We start from the raw sequence: 20,433 nt of genomic DNA on the forward strand, positions 1-20,433 counted from the left end.
AGCTGCTACTAGAATAGAGGGAGCTAGGAAGCTCTTCAACAACTCTCTTCAAATAGATACTTCCTCTGTGTTCTCGGAAGGTAGTCCTAATGATCCTTTAACTTCTTTACATAGGGAACTGGAATCCCTAAAGCTACAACGAGCTCTTCAAGAGGAGAGGTCCTTCTCTCTTAGACAAGAGAAGCCTACACATAATGAGGCATTGGAACAGATTAAGCGCGAGTTAGAAGAGCTAAAGTGTCAGCAAGAGACTAAGGCTATGGTTTGGTGTAGCTCATGCCGCTCTCCAGGGCACCCACCACAGGAATGCCCCCTTCGGTTTTACTGCCACTTCTGTGAAAAAGCTGGACATGAGGATAAGGATTGTTACTACCTCAAGGGATTGCGTCAAATACAACAAAATCTTGGTCCTTCTCTCCAACAAGGGTTAGCACCTGCATCCAACATGGTCTCACCCTACGGCCATCAAAACCAGTTGCCTCCTCTGCTGACAACACCCCCTATGCAGCAAGGTATGCACAACAACTTTGCACCCCACAGTTTTTACCATGCCAGTACTCCCTCAGTTCCCCAAAGTTTCTACACCTCAGCCTCAAATTCCATGCAGCAACCACCTCGTCCCCCGTTTCGTCCTTCCAATCGGCCCATACTCTGCTACAGATGCGGAGAATATGGGCATTATCAGAGCAAGTGTCCTTTACCCGAGGGGTCCCCTCCTTGTCGTCATTGACCTGATTCGAAGGATCACTACAGTAAAGATTGTCCCAAGCAAAGGGCATCCACGTCTTCAGGCTCGACTCAGAACCAGAATTCACCTTTCCGAAGATAAATTTGATTACTGTGAACACCGTTCCTCAATCTTCACCTGCTACTCATGTGGTTAAGCCTCTGCAAGTGGAGGAGCCTGCTGGTGTCGTTACTCGGGCACAAAGAGCAGCTCTTGGTCTCAGTCTACCCACAGGTCCACCTCGCCAGTCTCCACTTCCTCACTCTGGTCTACCTGACCCAAAGGACAAGTCCTTCCCAATTGCTCAGAGCAAACCAACTTCCTTGTTATCTGACATTGATGGAGCCTTCTTAGAAGCAGTGGCTGACTTGGAACAGATTAAGGTCACAAAAGGAGCCCAGTTCGAAGGCGCCAAGCCCACAGCAGAAGCCATCTTGAAAAATACTTTTCAGCAGGTGTCACTATACGACATGCTAAGGCTTGATGCAACACTTAGAAGTGACACCTTGTTAGTCATTCATTCTCTGTACCCGGGGGCTGGGCCTAGTGGCGGGCACCTCCCTATACAGCCCTCAGAGTCCTATTTGATTTCCTATCCATCTGCTCCCCTCACCGATTATAAAAGTCCTCGCCTCACTGTATCTATTCTTGGGCACCAGCTATCCGGCGTCATCGTTGATGGAGGATCTGGAATAAATTTGATGCCCGAATTCACTATGATGGCCTTAGGTCTAAAGCCTACCCGACCTGCTCCTTTCACTGTTACATTGGCTGATCAGAGAACAGTCTACCCAGTGGGCATAGTCGACAAGGTGCCTCTGAAGGTACAAGATTTCACTTTTAACTTGGATTTTGTGGTAGTTAATCTTCCCCTGGTAGAGGGAGGTTATCCCTTGCTGATTGGTAGGCCATGGCTGCGACATACGAAAGCACTTCACGACTGGGGAACCGACGCCATGTGGATACATACACCTGGCTCTCCAATGCAACAAATTCGTCTCGAAGGAGGTATGGATCCGGTCGTTCAGCATAGCTCTTTGTCAGTAGCGTCCAACCCTGACTTGGACCAGCCGGTCCCTCCCGATGGGTCCGATGAAGACTTACTGCAGTGGTTAGAGGCCACCTCTTCGATGCAATGCTATGTAGTCTCTCTTCAACCTTTGCCAACAGATTCACCCTATCCCCCTGATCCTACATCTGAAGCTACACCTGAGACCAAGAATCCCAGTCAGCCAAGTGATTCAGAACCAAGTGGACCGGTCTCTCCAAGTGGACCGGTCTCTGGTGCCCATCCTTCAGAGTGTCCCTTGATGGAAACCGTCGGCCTGGGTGAGCCTATAACCCACCATAGAAGGGGAAAAAAGTCTCCCTTGCAAGAGTTGGCCAACACCCCAGCTCCCTCCTTAGCCTCTACTCCATCTGACTCTCCACCCATGCCGGAGCACTTTTGAGGTATCTGAGGATTTACCATTTGCAGAGCTTCCATCAGGTTGGTTGCATGAAGAGTATGCTGATTTCAACATTGATCAGACGCCAGCTCATAATGTCCAAAGGCTAACAGAGGCGGCACAATCTTCTCCACCTGACGGAGCCTCGACAACTGCACCGCCTGACCCCGTCAGAGAGGTCAACCTAGGAGGCCCTGACAGCCATCAGCCCATCTTATTAGCCACTTGGTTATGGGATCACCCCGCTCTACTCGACCTGGTAATCTCCTTCGTGCGCTCTTTCAAAGATGTGTTTGCCTCGTCTTACCACGATTTAGAAGGAATCCCAGCAGAGCTAGGAGTCCACACAATTCCTCTGGTTGAGGGGGACTAAGCCGGTCAGAGGACGTGCTTACAAACTGAATCCCAAGTATGCAGAACCAGTCAAAATCGAGTTGGAAAAGATGCAAGAAGCAGGTATTATTGTACCCGTAGAGCACTCAGAATGGTTGTCTCCTATGGTTATTGCCCCAAAGAAGCAGTCCAACAAAATTCGAGTTTGTGTCGACTATCGGGCTCTGAATAAGGTCACAATCCCGGATGGATTTCCGACACCTTTTACTGAGAGAGTCCTCGAAGATGTCGCTGGGCATGTACTGTATAGTTTTATGGACGGGTTCAGCGGCTACAATCATTTAGGAATACATCCTGACGGCCAAATCAAAACAGCTTTTGTGACTCCCTGGGGTATTTTCATCTACACTAGGATGTCTTTTGGGCTTAAAAATGCACCGCCTTCTTTCAATCGCATAGTATATCTCATCTTTTGTCCTTTGCTTACTGATCACCTTCGCATATTCATGGATGACTTTTCCACCTTCTCGGGTGCTCAATGTTCGACCCCAGTAGAAAATCTAAAGGAGCATCTTGCTCAGCTCTCTGCAGTCTTCCTCAGGTGCAGAGAGGCACGTTTGAAGCTCAATCCGAACAAATGTCATTTTTTGGTCACAGAGGGCACACTGTTGGGCCATGTGGTGTCTGCTCAAGGTTTGGCACCGGACCCGGAGAAGATAGTGGCCATCTTGAAGTTACCTCCTCCCATAAATCCCAAAGGTGTTCAGAGCTTTGTGGGCCACACCGGCTATCATCGCAGGTTTATACGTATGTATGCACAGGTGGCTCAACCATTGACCCGGCTCACCAGTGCTGTTGTTCCCTTCCGGTGGTCAACACCTGAGGCTGAAGCATTTGCATACCTCAAAAAACGTCTCACTGAAGCGCCTATTCTAGTTGCCCCGGATTGGGCCCTACCTTTTCATGTGCATACAGATGCCAGTCTGCTGGCTGTGGGTGGTGTGCTGACTCAGCCTAGCAAAGAGTTCAACTTGGATCGCCCTATACATTATGCAAGTCGCCTGCTCACCAAAGCAGAGCGAAACTATAGCACCACAGAGAGGGAAGGATTGGCTATAGTGTATGCTCTACACAAATTTCGTCACTATTTGCTAGGGGTCCACTTCATAGTTATCACTGATCACCATTCCTTGCGCTATCTGCTTAATAAGCCACAGGTTGCAGGTCGAGTATGGCGATGGCTCCTCCTATTCCAGGAGTTTGATTTTGAAGTGGTACTCCGTCCTGGTAAGCATCATGTAATGGCTGACCACCTCTCTCGCATTTACACAGGCGAAGAAGCTACCGGGATTGCGGATGACTTTCCAGATAGCAGTCTTTTTAAAATAGATACAACACCGGAATGGTACGACGAGGTCCTACATTTTCTATCTACTGGGCTGTACCCAGAGAGGGCATCCCCACTGCAAAAGAGGAGATTGCTGTTGAAGTCCAGGCCTTTCACTCTGATCGGGGGCCAGCTCTACAAAGCGGGACCAGATGGTGTTCTGAAGCGTTGTGTCTCGCCTCATGAGGTGGAGCATATTCTGGAGGATGCCCACAATGGTCCCACTGGTGGCCATTATCCTGGTCACATCACTGCTCAGAAGATACTACAGAGTCGTCTATGGTGGCCCTACATTTTTAAGGATGCAATAGCATATTCTAAGGTTTGTGATGTGTGCCAGAGATGTGGGCCGAAGCCGAGTAAGCAATCCAACCGTCCTTTGCAGGTCTCGATGGCATGGCTACCTTTTGAGAGATGGGGTTTGGACTTTGTGGGACCAATATATCCCCCGGCTCAACCAGGTAATCGCAAATATCTGCTAGTGGCTACAGACTATGCAACAAAGTGGGCAGAGGTACTAGCGACAGTAGATTGCACCAGTAATACAGTGGCCAAATTTTTATATGAAAATATTTTATGCAGATTTGGATGTGCCTTAGAGATCACCAGTGATAGAGGCACTCATTTTGTCAATAACATGATCTCAAATTTGCTGGCCAATTACAATATTTTTCATCGCAAGTCGTGCTCTTATTATCCTAGAGCCAATGGACAGGCCGAGAGCACCAACAAGGTTCTGATCGCTCTACTGAGGAAAGCATGTCATCTCCATCCAGCATCGTGGGCTCAGGCTGTGCACGGCACTCTTTGGGCATACCGCACATCTTTCAAAGCAACAACGAATCAAACGCCTTTTCAACTCGCTTTCGGTTTGGAAGCCATAGCTCCATTTGAGTTCAACTCCGGTTCCCCTAGGGTGGGCAGTCTGCGTGCAAGTGGGGGCATGGAATCTGCCTCTATCTCCCGTCTCACCTTATTGGATGAAAGCCGCCTTTTAGCTTCTCGTGCTCTGCAAGCGGAACAACTTCGTCGCAAAGCGTGGCATGATCGCCACCTCAGAAAGCCAAAAATAACGCAAGGCACATTGGTGCTACTCTATCAGGCAAAATATTTGAAAAAAGCAAAGAAGCTGGTTCCAGCTTGGCAAGGGCCCTTTAGAGTACAGGAGGTTTTGCCACAGGGGGCTGTCCAGTTAGTCACTTTGGAAGGCGTCCCTTTGCCACTGGTAAATGGCTCCAGAATCAAGTGCTATTACTCCTCTGAGTAAAGGGTATGCAACTTTCCGCCATCTGTAGGTTCGATGGCCCATTTCTCTCCTCCCCTCTAGCTTTCCACCAGAATAGATGTTCTGTTACTGTCTCAGTTTTTGCTATGTTTGTAAGTTTCCACCTCTCCTCTAAGATATCTTTTCTCCACTCAGTCCTCCTGGTAATTGGGTATTATCGGAACTTCAACAGTTCAGTCGCTCCTCTAATTGTTTCTATGCTAAGTGTTATTGCAGTCAAATATTAAGGTCCTTCCAAACTGCTGCTATCAGTCAAGCTTCTAGTCAGAGTGTTTTTTTTGTTCAGTTGAAGAAAGTGGAATCTACTTGGGCATTCTGCTTAGACGACTGCTTAGACGACGATTGAGGCTGTCTATATAGAGAATATGGCAGAGTTTTGGCAAAGAACTTTTGATTCCAATTGCCGCAAAAAAAAAAAACCTTTGGTGCAAATAAACTTTTAGCTTTGCTGCAGAAAGAAAGAAAGGGGGAAAGTACTCTTTGGTGCTCCAAAGCTGGCTACTAATGATCAGTGCAAGCCTTAATACCCTTCTTTATCTGAGTCCTCTCTTCGTACCTGCTCAAAATTATCCTATCTTTGTATCTGCTAGCACTCTGCTACTGTTGTGCTAGCTCCCATTAGACCTTAATAAACCCTAGTCTCCCAACCCCTCGCCCCTACCTACTGCCTCCTACCCTTACTTAAACCCCTCTAGCCCCTACCCTCTCCCAGCTTCCCCTCTCGCCCCTACCCTATACCCTCGCTCCCTACCCTCTCCTCTCGCCCCTATCCTAAAACTGGCCCCCTACCCTCTCATACACCCCCTCTCGCCCCTATCCCCCCTCTCTCGCCCCTACCCTCACCTCTCGCCCCCTACCCTCTCCTATCCTCCCCCTCGCCCCTATCCTAAAACTCGCCCCCTACCCTCTCCTACACCCCCTCTCGCCCCTATCCTAAAACTCGACCCCTACCCTCTCCCACACCCCTCTCGTCCCTATCCTCACCCCTCGCCCCCTACCCTCTCCTATCCTCCCCTCTCGCCCCTATCCAAACATCTCGCCCCTACCCTCTCCCGCACTTCTCTCGCCCCTATCCCCCCTCTCGTCCTTATCCTCACCCCTCGCCCCCTACCCTCTCCTGTCCTCCCCTCTCGCCCCCTACCCTCTCCCGCACCCCCTCTCGCCCCTATCCTCCCCTCTCACCCCTACCCTCTCCCAGCACCCTCTCGCCCTAACCGCCCTCTTTCGCCTGGTTCGAATTTACCCTACCTTAAATTACTCGCCCAGCCTAACGAGTTAGCCGGAGAAATCTAAATTGTCTGCATCCTACTACTTTACCATTGGCTACTCAGCGGCTTTGTTTGTCATCCTTTGTTTGTCATCAGACCTCACCTTGGCAAGGGTAGCAAGAAAAAGGTAGAGATGACGAGGAGAAAAGCTCGGGTTGAACAATCAGAGAGCGAAGCAGATGAAGTATCTGCAAGCGGCAGCAGCCATGACATAGATGACTTTACCTCCAGTGACCCAAGTGATGAAAGCTACAAAGCAGACTCAACAGCATCTGAGGATTCAGATGTAAATTCAAAGTCAGGTGCTTCCAGTGATCCAGAGGAACAATCAAAGGTGGCTCAAAAAAAAGAAAAGCCGCAAATTATCACTCATGAGATCAAGAGGCCTGCTTCTTCAAAAAATCGCACAGCATTTTCATTACATTTTCATATGCAGCAACCTCGACCATCTCTCAGTGAGGTGCTTTCGACTGCTCAGCTACGGACTCTGGGTCTCATAGAATTGGCTGATGCAAATCTACCTGATACTATTCCAGCAGAACTGATACATCAACTGCTGAAAAACTTTCCAAAGGTCCGGGGCCACAAGCTAACAGCTACAAGGCTTGGCCATGCCATGGGTATGACCAACTTTCCAGCTGTGAAGTCTACTACTCGCACTTTCTCTTTGTTGCCCAAGGACGCGACAATTCAAGCATGTAAAGAGCTATTGAGCTCGGATCACCCAAATTATGAGCGAAACAGACGGCTTCTCGCAATCTTCAGGTATTACTTTCTGGCTCGGGATGCCAAAGAAGACAAGGTACAAACAGATATTCTCACTACATTCTCCCACTGCGACGGGCTATACTGTTTAATCCACACTATCCCATGTGGATTCCACCAAATTCTCTTCAGCTCTCTGCTGTCTAGGGCTAAAAGATTTCGGGCCCAAGTGCAGTCTGTGCAGTTAACTTTTAGATGTTTTGCGGCGCCTCTCTTGGCATGGATCATAAACATACCTATCAACATAAATGAAGTGGATGAGGAACAGGGAACCTCGAAAGGGAAAAGGAAACCCGTGAGCATGCAAGTAGATCCCACAGTCACCAAGAAAAAGAAGATCAAGGCGAAAGTGATGAAGGATACAGTGAAGTCTCTACTCTCCTTGCCAGTTTCTGAGAGACAGCAGACTAGGGTACATCTTCAGCGTCATACGTCCACTGCTACACCTGGTTCTGCTGTGCCGACACCAGTGTCTACTGCCGCTCCTCAAGAGAGGATGGTCACTTCACCCATACAGGATCCTCTTCCTTCTTCTCCCATCTTCACTCATACACCGGTCAACATATCACTCGCTGCACCTACAACAACAATCTCTGAAGCACCTGCTACACCGAGTGTCCCTACTTCTAGCTCGCCGGTTGTGCCACCATGTGCACCTACTTTTAGCTCGCCCGCAATGCCTCATGTGCGCCCTCCAGCATCACATCCATCTGAGGGATCTTCATGTAGGACCGACTCCACTTCTCTGTTTCAGCTTTCAGAGAAGTTGCTTCAGGACTCCAGAGCTGCTATTGCCACCATCGAGCGAGGCGTGGAGCAGCTAGCTGCAACCCACCAGCATCACTCCGCCACATACGCAGCCATGGAGGGATCCCTGCGAGTTGCCGAGAGTGCCATCGCAGATCGAGATGCAACGATTTTTGCACTACAACAGGCATTGAAGATAAAGTCGAGAATCATTGATGACCTCAAAGCACAGGTGCAAGGATTTCAAGAAATGCTTATGTATGATAACAGGCCTACCGAGGCTACTGTGGGATATGGATGGACTAGGCCAGGGATATAGGTCCAGAGTCCAGCCACCTTTGCAACGCCAACAGGTCCTTCTCAGCCCTCTCAGCAGTTCATGGGACACTACCCAGCAGGTCCCTCTCAGCCATCTCAGCAGTTCATGGGACACTACCCAGCAGGTCCCTCTCAGCCCTCTCAGCAGTTCATGGGACACTACCCACAGCCCCAGGTCCAGTACTTCACTCAACAAGAGTCTCAGATCCAGATGCCACACATGCAGAGCCAGAGTGTTCCTTGCTGTGATGGTGCTACTGGTGCACACCGCCATGGTTGCGTTACTAGGCGTCCGGAGTTCACTTCAGGGCAGGTACTCCCATCCGCTGTGCAGCAGATGGTTGGTACAACCACAGGAAATCAAGGTATGCAAAGCACAGGACAGCAACCGCATGGTTACACTATTGATCTGATGGCTCCTCCCGATCCGGAAGCTTCTGGAGCAGCAGTGGGGACGACCCTTTCCCTTGGGTGACAGGACTATGCTCTTACCTCATCTTTCATGGTACATATAGTTACTTTTGCAGTTTCATTCAGTTTTGGCTCACCGAGACGGTGACCAGTCTTGTGGCGGGCAACCTGTAGCCTGCTACAGTGTCACTTCACAGGACAGGCAGTTGGACAGTTAGCTACAGTTGGTCTGGTTCACACTGGACGGACCCTTTGGCTGGGAGTGACACGTGGCAGGTACCTACGGTGGTCTAGTGGACGTTGTGGCCAGGTCACCACCACCACTCAGTGTGGAGATAGACTTAGCTGGCTGGACATTTATGGGCTGTTGGTGGCTCCTATGGTTGTACATATCAGTAGTCGTTTTGGGATAGTTCCATCTTATCTTGCACGTAGTCGTCTAGAGAGTCTTACACAGAGCACTGCTTCACCATCCCTGCACATCTGAGCCTCGACACCCCATTTGTACCTGTGAGTCCTGGGCTGGAGCGGAGTGTGCTGCCATGCCAGCGTCTGTACATGGTTCTTGGAGCGAGTCGAGTCCACATGTTCTGGTCCACTGTTGTGTCTCTGTGGTTATCCATTGTTTCTGTGTTGTTATCCGTTGTTTCTGTGTTTCATTCTGTTTGAGAGAGTTTTCATTTGTTTGAGTGAGATTGTCACGCTCATTGCACTGAGGGGCACCCACACTGTAGAGAGCACGACGCATTATCCGCGCTACACATTCAGTTGAGTTCAGTTTTGTATCAGTTTTGTTTCATTTGTCTTTCCGATAGACGGATGACATACACACCATGTACATTTGATTTGTCTCATAGGCCGAAATCGGCCTGACATAGACGTTAAAAATCTTTCTTTCTTTCTCTCTCTCTCTCTCTCTCTCTCTCTCTCTCTCTCTCTCTCTCTCTCTCTCTCTCTCACTCTCTCTCTCTCTCTCTATTTTTAGGGTTTTGTCACTAGATGTGTTGTGTTTAGGGTTTCGAAATTGTTTTTTGCTATTGTTTAAGGTTTTGCCACTGTTTTTTTATGTTTATAGGGTTTAGAAACTGTTTTTTCCTGTTTTTTAGGGTTTCGCCACTGTTTTTCGTTGTTTTTTAGGATTTCGAAACTGTTTTTTGCCGTTTTTTAGGGTTTCAAAAATGTGTTATTCTGTTTTTTAAAGTTTCAAAGCTGGTTTTCCCTGTTTTTAAGGGTTTCACAATTGTTTCTTGCTATTTTTTAGTGTTTCTTGCATTTTTTTTTGTTGTTTTAGTCTTTCTCTTTCTCATGGTCTCCCTCCATTGGGCTATCCATTGACCCCCTTTCACATGGCCTCTCCAGTGGCTATAGCCCGCCTCCCTCTCAACATTAAGTTCTCGATTACCAACAAGCGGATATCAACACTTGAAGTTGAACTAAAGGACTGGAAGAGAGAGATGGAGGCAGCCTTTCTTCAAAAGATGGAGGAATGGAAAGAGGAGAAGAAGAACCTATATGAAAGGGATTTCTCGCGTCGAAGAGCAAGCGGATTCACAAGAAGCCACAATCCGTACTCTCCAAGGTGAACATCTTGTAGCAAAAAGTGGGCGGCTCGAAGAAAGAAAAATTGAACCATCCATGATGGAAGAATTGAATACCATGAGAGAAGAAATACGGGTTATCAAGGAAGATGAGGAGAAGAAGTCATGGGCCACGATCATCTCCGCAACACAAAAGAAAGTAAAAGGCCAAAAAATGGATTAAGGTCACCAAGAAAGGGAAAGGTAAGGAAGCTCCTTGTACACCCACTCTTATTAGCATGACCCTCGAAGAGTAACAAAGGAGGAGGATGCGGGCTCTACATGTGAGGGTAACCATTCACAAAGACATAAACAATGTGGAAAAAGAGGTCACAATCCTCACATCCATGATGAGGGTGGACAAGCCATCACACACAAAGGCATGGAGAGTGGGCAAGAAGAGTGGTGGCCCGGGAGAATCTTCAAAAGAAAGAGCTCTCATACTACGCTTCCCCTCCTTCGAAGAGAAGAAGAAATTCCTCAAAAAGATGCCTACTCTCAAGAAGAGAGGTATTTTCGTCGGTGATGATCTCACTCTCTCAGAGCTTGCGCATATGAGAGAGGTAATGCTAGAGATTACGGCGGCAAGGGAAAAGGGAAAGACGGCCTACTCTCAAGAAGATGCCTACTCTCAAGAAGAAATGTATTTTCGTCGGTGATGATCTCACTCTCTCACAGCTTGCGCATATGAGAGAGGTAATGCTAGAGATTACGGCGGCAAGGGAGAAGGGAAAGACGGCCTTTTACAGAGATGGTCGGGTGGTGATTGTAGAGTGGCACTCTACATGACGGTGTCACTGGTCAGACCTATGGGACCACACTAAAGATGGCTACTTGGAATTGTAATGGATCTATGAGGTTGGACGTTGGTGCCTTTGACGACAGTTTCAGAGAGAGGGACATTGTTTTCTTCTCAGAGACTCATCAGGCCCGTGAACCAGAGTTACCGGGGAACGCCCCCTAGTCTCCGTTCCGGCGTTCCCGGGGGCAGTTCCCTTCCCGAACGTTCCGAAACGTCCCAGAACTTCTGACGTTCCGGGTGGCCAGTGCAAACCGGAACGGCCGTTCTGGAACGCCCCCGGAACGTTCCGGAATGCCCCTGGAACGGCCAACGGCTACCAACAAATTTGGCAAAAATTGAAACAATTGAAGTAAATGTTTGGGCTAGGACTGTGTGGATGTGCCAGCTAATACAAAAGGTGCCCAGTACAATGTGTAGAGCAATGAGAGAAGAGGGGGGGGGGAGATATGGTAGAGATCCATCCTCATCTGCACTTTGGACATCGAGAACGTATGGCTCAAATCCTCCGCTGAAGTCTCCGTCGATATTGTGTAGTTCCTCTCCTCAATCGCGGTCGTCTAGATCTCCCTAGCTCCAATGATCCGTCTATAAGAACGCCAGTAGTGGTAGTATGGGTGCGGGCAGAGCTCTGCAATGGTGGCTGCTCCTTTGGGTGTCCAATATCTAGTGTAAAGAAATCTGTAATCTGTCTCTGAGACTGTCTCTCTCCAGCTCTCCTCAGTAAACTGTCTCTATGCTTGTGTAACTCAAGTAGATACAGTCCAAGACATCTTTGATCCTCATAACTCATGACCCTAGATAGAGGGCCAAAACCCTCTCTGAAAAGACAATGAAAACGGGCTCGTATCGCATAGTACACTGTGCAATGACATATGTAATGTAACTCTGTCTCTGGCTCTAGATGACATAAGCGGCATATCCTACTATCTGCTGGTATCCCTCTAAATCTGCCATTCTCAATCTCAAGCTGATGTGAGGATGTGCGTATCTGGGCGATGGAAAAACGCAAACCATGAGAAAGATGTTTGTCCATATAGCTAGGTCGAATCACAAACCCATCGCCTGTGAGGTGGAGAAGCTGCACTATACAAAAAGCCATCTTTGTGCCCAACTCTTGTACCAGCTCTATCCATGTCCTCCTCGTGTCCAACTGGATCAGATCCTGACGAATGAGTCTAGTAATCTCTACCCGTGTTAGAGACATCAAGGGTGCTTGTAGAGAGTACTGAAAAGGAGGCAGCCTGCTGTCCATGGTAACACCATGTGTGTGAAACCATGATGTCATTTGTGCAAACCAGCATGATGTATCCCCCTGTAGAGCCAACTGTCTGGAGGACTCTAGGGCCAACCTGGCATATCTAACTCTGGTAGTATCCCTTAGGCTGTGTACAAAGGAGACTGATCTAGTAAGCGCCTGAATCTCCAATTGAAGGGGAGGGGGGGGCAGCTAACTCCGCTCGAATGATATCATGCGGTACGGAGACCTTGACTTTTATTCAGCTGAGAAATCATAGATACCAAGGGCCTCTCCATACGTCTCCAACCATCCTGGCCTACAAAAGGTCCCCAAACCTGCACGCCACATAGCATAGTAGAGGAACCTAAAGTATAAAAAAGCCATAACTTTGACCTAGGTTCTTGGAACTGAACCTGCGAACACATCCTCTCCAATCCTCCCAAAGCCGCATAAGCTCTAGCTCTAGTCAGTCTAGTCTCTGCTGCTCTTCTCAAAAAAAATCCGGCCGAGTAAAGACTACCCAGAGGTAAGTGTATACATCTGTATACTCCACAATCTCCAGACCATATGTGAAAGTAGGTGTTGATCTCCTGATCCACTGTGGTGTGGTGTTAAACACCATAACCTTGGTTTTACCAAGGTTTACAAACAATCCACTATCCTCTGCAAAACTGTGTAGTACATCCAAATGTCGCTGCATACCCTCTCGTGAGTCAGACATCAACACAACATCATCAGCATATAACAAGAATGAGATCCACGTCCCTGCCAATGGGCACGTCTGTCACCCTCTCTGTGCATACATACCAAATAGAGTAGGAGACAACGGGTAGCCCTGTTTCACCCCAATAGTAGAGTGAACTAAATCAGATACCCCTTCCGGGGTGCGTACATGTCCCATCACTCATCTGAACAAAGCCATAATCCCTCAAATCAACTCTATGGCACCCCCATCTCTTGTAGTCTGTGCATTAATGGAGCTCTCGGTACCATGTCAAATGCTTGCGGAATTCCACAAAGCTACAATAAATCCGTCTCCCATGTGACCTACCGTCCTCAATGATGGCTCTGAGTGTCAGAATACATCAAGAGTGGAGAAACCCCTCCTGAAACCGGCTTGACCCTTTGCTCGTACACCCTCACCATCTGCCCAATTACTCAAGTGCTGCTGAAGAATGGATGCATACAACCGTGTCAATGTGTGCCCAACCATAATAGTGCGGTAATTCCCAGGCTCTGTAGGATCATCTACTTTGCAGATAGGCACAATAGTAAACAACGTCCAAGTCTCAGGTAACTCCTCACACATGGCACGATTGAACAACACTGCAAGTTGCCCGTTGTCTCCTACTCCATTTGGTATGTATGTTGATGAGGTGTATGATAACATTGACAGAGAAGATTATACAGGTGCCCAACTGGCACGGATGTGGATCCCATTGTTGTTATATGCCAATGACATTGTGTTGATCTCTGACTCACCAGAGGGTATGTAGCAACAATTGGATGCATTACACAGTTTTGCAGAGGATAGTGTATTGTATGTAAACCTTGGTAAAACCAAGGGTTATGGTGTATAACACCACTCCACAGTGGATCAAGAGATTCACATATGGTCAGGAGATTGTGGAGTATACAGATGCATACACTTACCTCGAGTTGTCTTCCTTGGGCCAAGGTTTTCTTTGGGGAAAGCAGCAGAGACTAGACTGACTAGAGCTTATGCGGCGTTGGGAGGCTTGGAGAAGATGTGTTCGTACGTTCAGTTCCAAGAACCTCGGACAAAGTTATGGCTCTTCGATACTATAGTAGCCTGAGCTATGTTGTATGCGGTGCAGATATGAGGACCTTCTGTAGGCCAAGACGGTTGGAGACGTATGGAGAGGCCCTCGGTATCTATGATCTCTCGACTCATCAGAGCCAAGGCCTCCGTACCGCATGCTATCATTCGAGCAGACGTAGCTCCCTCCTATGGAGATTGAGGCGCTTACAAGATCAATCTCCTTTGTGCACAGCTTGTGGTATACAACTAGAGACAGATATGCTAGACTGTCCCTTGAGTCTTCCAAACAGTTAGCTCTTTAGGGGGACAGTTCATGCTCGTATGCACAGATGACATCATGGTTTCAGACGCATGGATTCACCATGGACAGGCTGCCCCCTTTCCAATACTCTCTTCAGGCACCCTCGATGTCTCTTGATCCTCTGCAAAACTGCGCAGTGCATCCAAATGTCGTTGCATACCTTTTGGTGAGTCAGATATCAGCACAATATCATCAGCATATAGCAACAATGGGATCCACGTCCCTGCCAGCTGGGCACCCTTGTCACCCTCTCTGTCCATGTAATCAGACACCTCATCAACATACATACCAAATAGAGTAGGAGACTATAGGCAGCCTGTTTCACTCCAATAGTAGAATGAACTAAATCAGATACCCCTTCCGGAGTGCGTACATGTCCCATCACTGATGTGTACAAAGCCATAATGTCCCAAATCACCTCTATGGGCACCCCCATCGCCTGTAGTCTGGGTATTAATCGAGCTCTTGGTACCATGTCAAATGCTTTGCGAAAATCCACAAAGCTACAATAGATCCGTCTGCCATGTGCTCTGCCCTCCTCAAGGATGGCTCTGAGTGTCAGTATATGATCAAGAGTGGAGAAACCCTCCTGAAGCCGGCGTGACCCTTTGCTCGTACACCCTCGCCCTCTACCCAATTACTCAAGTGTTTCTCAGAATAGATGCATACAATCGTGCCAATGTGTGTCCAACCATAATAGTGTGGTAGTTCCCAGGCTCTGTAGGCTCACCAGCCTTGAAGATGGGCACAATATTAGACAACCTCCAAGTCTCAAGTAATCCCTCACACATGGCACGGTTGAACAACACTGCGAGAACTTCCATCAGCATATCCCTGGCATGTATAAAGTGCTCCGCTACTAGACCGTCATCAGCATATGCCTTCCCGGTCTTCATCCTGTCAATAGCCCTTTGTACCATCTCAGGTGTAAAGAAAGTGCTCATAGCTTGGCAAGGCTTGGTAGGGTCTGGAAGGGGTTCCTGTCCAGGAACCGTATATAATGATGTCACATATTGGCCTACACATCAAGTGAAGTAATCACTGGGGTAGGGGAGTGCTCATGGAAGAGTCGCCATGCCTTACCTCAGTCCCTACTCGAGAACATCTGATATAACTCTCGCTCCATCTGAGCTAGGTAAGCTCGCTTCTTCCGTCGCACAAGGCGTCGAAAAGCAATCTGAGACTGTCTGTAAGTGATGACTCCTAAAAGAAGATCCCTTTGAAGCTGGGCTCTCATCTCTCTGCACTCCTCATCATACCAACTGTTCTAGGGCATGCTCCCAGAATGTCGTCTCTTGCCCTGCTGATTGTGTGGGTATGCCAATGATGTAGCCCCATGCAGTGTCTCAATCAGTAGAGTGGTGCACTCCTCCATTGAGAGGCCTGTACCATTTGTGCCAGCTATGACTTCCAATAGACGGTCCCAAATCTCCTCTGTATAAACGAAATAGACGGTCCCAAATCTCCTCTGTACCATTTGTGCCAGTTGTGCCTTCCAATAGACGGTCCCAAATCTCCTCAGTCTCTGGTGTAAATGTATAGCAGGTGTGTGACCTACCTCCTGATGTTTGGGTTGTACTATACTGAAATTTAACAGACAGTATCAAGAGAGCATGATCTACTGCTATGCCCACTGGCCTGGCTCCCACTGTGAAATTTTGAATGCAGGGGACAGCTCCGTTGTGTCATAACATAATCCATTGTACTGGCCCCATGTCTGTGTGGAAAGCATGTGAAACCGGCTGCTCCAGGAAATCGTTGTAAGCCATTAAGTATGGCTAATCCATGTGTAGTCGTCATTTCCATGAGGTATCTCCCATACTCCATTTGCTCTCTATCATCTGAGCATCTGTCAAGTCCCAACTCACCGACATCCAGCTCTCTAAGCATCTCATGTGAAGTGTCGTAGAAGGCTGTCTGCGAGTTGCTCGTTTAGGCATTGAAGTGCCCTAGGAGAATGATATCACCATCCCTAGAAAACTCTCATATGTCATCATCTAGAATATATATATATATATATATATATATATATATATATATAGAGAGAGAGAGAGAGAGAGAGAGAGAGAGAGAGAGAGAGAGAGAGAGAGAGATGAAATGTTATATTAACATCTTCAAAAGGCCAGAGTGACCTATGAGACCAGAAAGTTATAATGTGGTGGATCTGATACAAAGTCAGAGTAACAAAAACGAGAGAGAGAGAGAGAGAGAGAGAGAGAGAGAGAGAGAGAGAGATAATATTGACACCAGTTGGGGTCCCAAACCCCCTCCAACGGCCCCCCTCTCTATTTCTAGAGAGGTATTTGCTTTAGATTGCACAAAGTCTGGTACAATGGTTCTAAATGCTGAGATGCTCGACGACGATGATGACGACAACGGTGGCGACGACAACAAGGCTAATGGGCTGAAATCTGAAAACGCTAGTAATGCTTGAGGGCAGAAAACTGAATTGCTGAACTTAGGCTGAAATCTGTATTTGCTGTGACGACGACGACAACGATGCTTGGTAGAGGTGCTTGTATAGCGAGGCTATGGCTGAATGCAAAATGCTGATGATGCCGATGACGATGGGCTGAATACTCCGAGGATCTGCTATGGAGTACGGGTGCGGGTTGTGCGAGGCTAAGGCTGAAAAACGCCGTCGCTGATGGCATTTTTCACTGGCTGAAAAACGTTGCTGCAGGGGCTGCAGAAACGCTCAACTGCTGGGTACTTGAGAGTCTCTGCTTCTCTGATCCTCTGGCTTCTTCTGGTGCCCCAGGGGTCACATTTATACCTGCCTAATGCTGGGTCGAGCAGCTGCCAATAAACCCCACGTTTTGGGAATTTGAAGAGTCTCTTATCAATAAAAATGCCTGGTACGAGGTGGTTTACGCGCAGTTAGGAAATGGGTTCACATATGAGGAAAATGCTTATGCTTGGGTGAGGTACTAATGCTAATGCTAATGGGTTGTGCAATCAGATGTTATGCAGCTACTCTTAAGTGCTTGGACATGTACGTCCTGCGTACAGGCTGAGAAGGGTGCCATAACACTTCCTAGGCTAAGCTAAACCCTAGAAATAGGAGTAATTGCTTGTCCACATGCACATGAGGTTGGATGTGCACGTGACAACTATGTAGACAACAGGGGGGAGGTGTAGTTCCCCTTGTGAGTGTTGGCCCTTAAGTTGAGCGCCCTTGGTTGTATTTCTTTATTATTATCAAAGAGATTTTCTAACTGCGTGTGACCAGGCATCATCTTTCTAAAACTGAGGCATAGCCTTGAATTTATAGGCGCGCTTAGCCTCAACAAAAGCAAACTCAAAAGTCACTCCAAAAAAGAGAAGTATTGGAAAACATTTTTTTTCAATAACTGGGCCCAAAAGCCTAAGTCCTGCTTCTCGTAACTGGTGCCCAAAAAGTTGCATCAACATTAATCAGTCACGTCAGCTGGCTGCCGTACAGTGCCATATGGCAGCATGTATAGGGCGCACATTTTGTGTTTTGCAGCAGGTTTTACACCTTGTGTTGCAAAATTCAACAGGTTGGAGACGGCTCGAGTGTTTGGCATCTTCCTCTTGTTGTGTTGTCACAGAGACTGGAATGAAACTGATCATCACGCCTCTTTAGTCAGTTTCTACAGGCTGCTCAAGGTTGTAATAAGTAGGGAAAATTACCAAAATACCCTTGTAATTTTGGAAATTCCAAAAATACCCCTCAAATTTCAAAAATTCCTAATATAGCCTTGCATCATTTTGGGATCGATTTGCCCCAATTTTTGCATAGTCTAATGTTTATGGCAATGGAGATCTATCTTTTAGCGTCTCAGACAAAATTATTCACGAATGAGCTCACAAATAGAGATGTGTTTAAAAATGGTCAACAATTTCTGCGAAAATGGCCTCCTCAATGGAAGATGATAGAGCTAGTTTAGATGGTATTATCCTATGAAGAGTTGCAAAAGAAATTGTTTTTAGAGATGTTTGTGAGGTTAATTGGGGATATTTTGGGAATTTTGGCAAAATTGAAGGGCATTTTGGGAATTTTTGAAATTAGAGGGGTATTTTGGGAATCTCCACAAATTACAAGGGAACTTCGGTAAATTTCCGTATTAAGTATGTTCATAAATGTTGTATGATTGAACTTGTGGGACTTGAAAAGTTTTGTTGAATGTGCACACTTTTGACAAGATATACACAATAACAGTGGGTTTTCTGAAGTCAAGGAACCTTCAGGAAACACAAAAAGACGGCTTTTGATAAAGACCAACAAAAATTGAACATCAAATTGGTGACTGGGACTTCGCTTTAATAATCTGTAAACTAAGGGATGTTGTTTCATTTCTGTGTGCTTTTTGCCTGGATAACAGTCTCAAGGTCCATATAATTCTTCTCGCTGAATTTTTTTGTTTGTTTTAATAGGATGGAGGTATTATAGCTATTGAGGATGGATCGAAAAGTATTCCAACTGAAACAGGTATAGAAGTGTGTTTTTGTACAAGGCTTGTTTTTGCGAGCTGTGGTTCTTTGAAGTTTACTTTCAGTGCTAGAAAAGCTGTAGTTAGCGAGGTGTGCTTGTATGCTCTGAGGTGTAATATGTTATGTGTTTAGTTTTTGGGACTTTATGGATCCCAGTGGGGTTAGAGCCCCAATGCTCATGTACATTGTAGGATGTTTCATCACCATGCCAATAATGCTTTTGTTGAAGAAACCAAAAGCAAAAACAATGAAGACTTTGCTACTGTCTTATTACAGTGTTGAGCTGGATGCAATGTCTCATGTGTTTTTGCTCCTGCTAGCCATTGGTTCTTTCTGATATGACCAAAATATCTATGCAGGGTGTTTTAATTTCAAGCCACCCATAGAAGCTGGGGCTAAGAAGTTGCAGGAATGGCTATCAGAAACTGCTTCAAAATGCTTGACCAAGAAATCAAATGCTCCTAGGAAAGGCAACCAAGCAAAAGGTGTACCCAAGTAGATTGTTCATGAAACATCACACTCTGAGATGAAAGCGGTTCCCCAGGGAATGGCTAGGATGATGCTGTCTTCCTGATAAGCACAATTTCCAAAGTATATGGTGCTTAATATGTGCTTATTAGGAATACAAATTATATGATTTGGCAGCGCCATCCGTTTCCTAGTTATTTGTATGCTCTAACAATCTCTCTATGAGTAGCGTATGGACAAGGTTGATGATTGCCAGCTCAAATCTTTGTCCCAAATGTTCGATTACTCTTAGAATTGAAGACTTCCCAATGAAGTTTATCTATTGCATGTACCATGTATGTTGATAGTAGATTAAATGGTTTCCCCCCTTTTTAATCCAAAAAAGGCGTGCACGCAAGAGCCTTTGCCTATGCTTGTTGCTTCTTTTTGTGAAACTGCCACCTCGACATCTAAAGGATGAAAATGGTTTTGTAACTACTTGAGATACTTTGTAAACTTGTGATACTGTACGGCATTTTTGCTGGGGCACATTTCAAATATATAAAACATTTATGCATTTCTTCCTAACTATGCCTCGTGAATGGGCTGTAGAGCTTATTTGATTTCTTGCTTTAACTAGTACCTCTTCACATAGTCTTCTCTTTGCATGGCTCCTTCCCCTTTCTGCTCCTCAAGGTAACAGTAGTTGACGAACAAATTAAGAACCTTCATGTATGTGACAGGGGATATTGATCAGCATGGTTTTGTAACTCCTAAAACGAACGTCAAGATCTTCTTGTCCAAATCCGCCAATTGGACTAAACAATTTCAGTTTGCTACGGTTTGAGCTTATTAACAAGCAAATGCAGCTTCTTGCAGTGGAGTTTATATTTGTGTGGGTACGTAAGTATTTGGTTACAGCATGTTCTGAATTTGTACAGTTTTATTTGCAAAATAATGAGGACAAACTATTATTAAAGAGGGATGAATATGTGGTTAAGGGGAAGTGGTTGCATGTGTGCTTGGCAGGAATGGGAATTAGTTTGATCATTGTACGAAAGTGAGTCTTACTGAATGGTGAGCGAATATTCCCGAGCAAGGCCTAATCTCAAGGGAGAGAGAGACAGAGAGAGAGAGAG

At 46.7% G+C, this 20,433-nt stretch overlaps 1 protein-coding gene across 9 annotated transcripts in view; it reads left to right on the forward strand.

Moving 5' to 3' along the window:
* The window catches only part of LOC147433909 (uncharacterized), a 166,603-nt gene extending 146,721 nt beyond the window's left edge, over window positions 1–19,882 (forward strand). For all 9 annotated transcript variants that reach the window (XM_086490523.1, XM_086490525.1, XM_086490529.1 and 6 more), the window contains 2 exons: window positions 18,791–18,845; window positions 19,207–19,882. In XM_086490523.1, the coding sequence (XP_086346649.1) occupies window positions 18,791–18,845; window positions 19,207–19,346 (195 nt within the window). In that variant the 3' untranslated portion in view covers window positions 19,347–19,882. The remainder of the gene's footprint in view (window positions 1–18,790; window positions 18,846–19,206) is intronic.
* Window positions 19,883–20,433: the final 551 nt, after the last annotated feature.

Source organism: Adiantum capillus-veneris, chromosome 19 (genome assembly GCF_014529385.1).
Source record: "Adiantum capillus-veneris isolate H3 chromosome 19, ASM1452938v2, whole genome shotgun sequence".
In the NCBI taxonomy this organism is placed as follows: Eukaryota; Viridiplantae; Streptophyta; class Polypodiopsida; order Polypodiales; family Pteridaceae; genus Adiantum; species Adiantum capillus-veneris.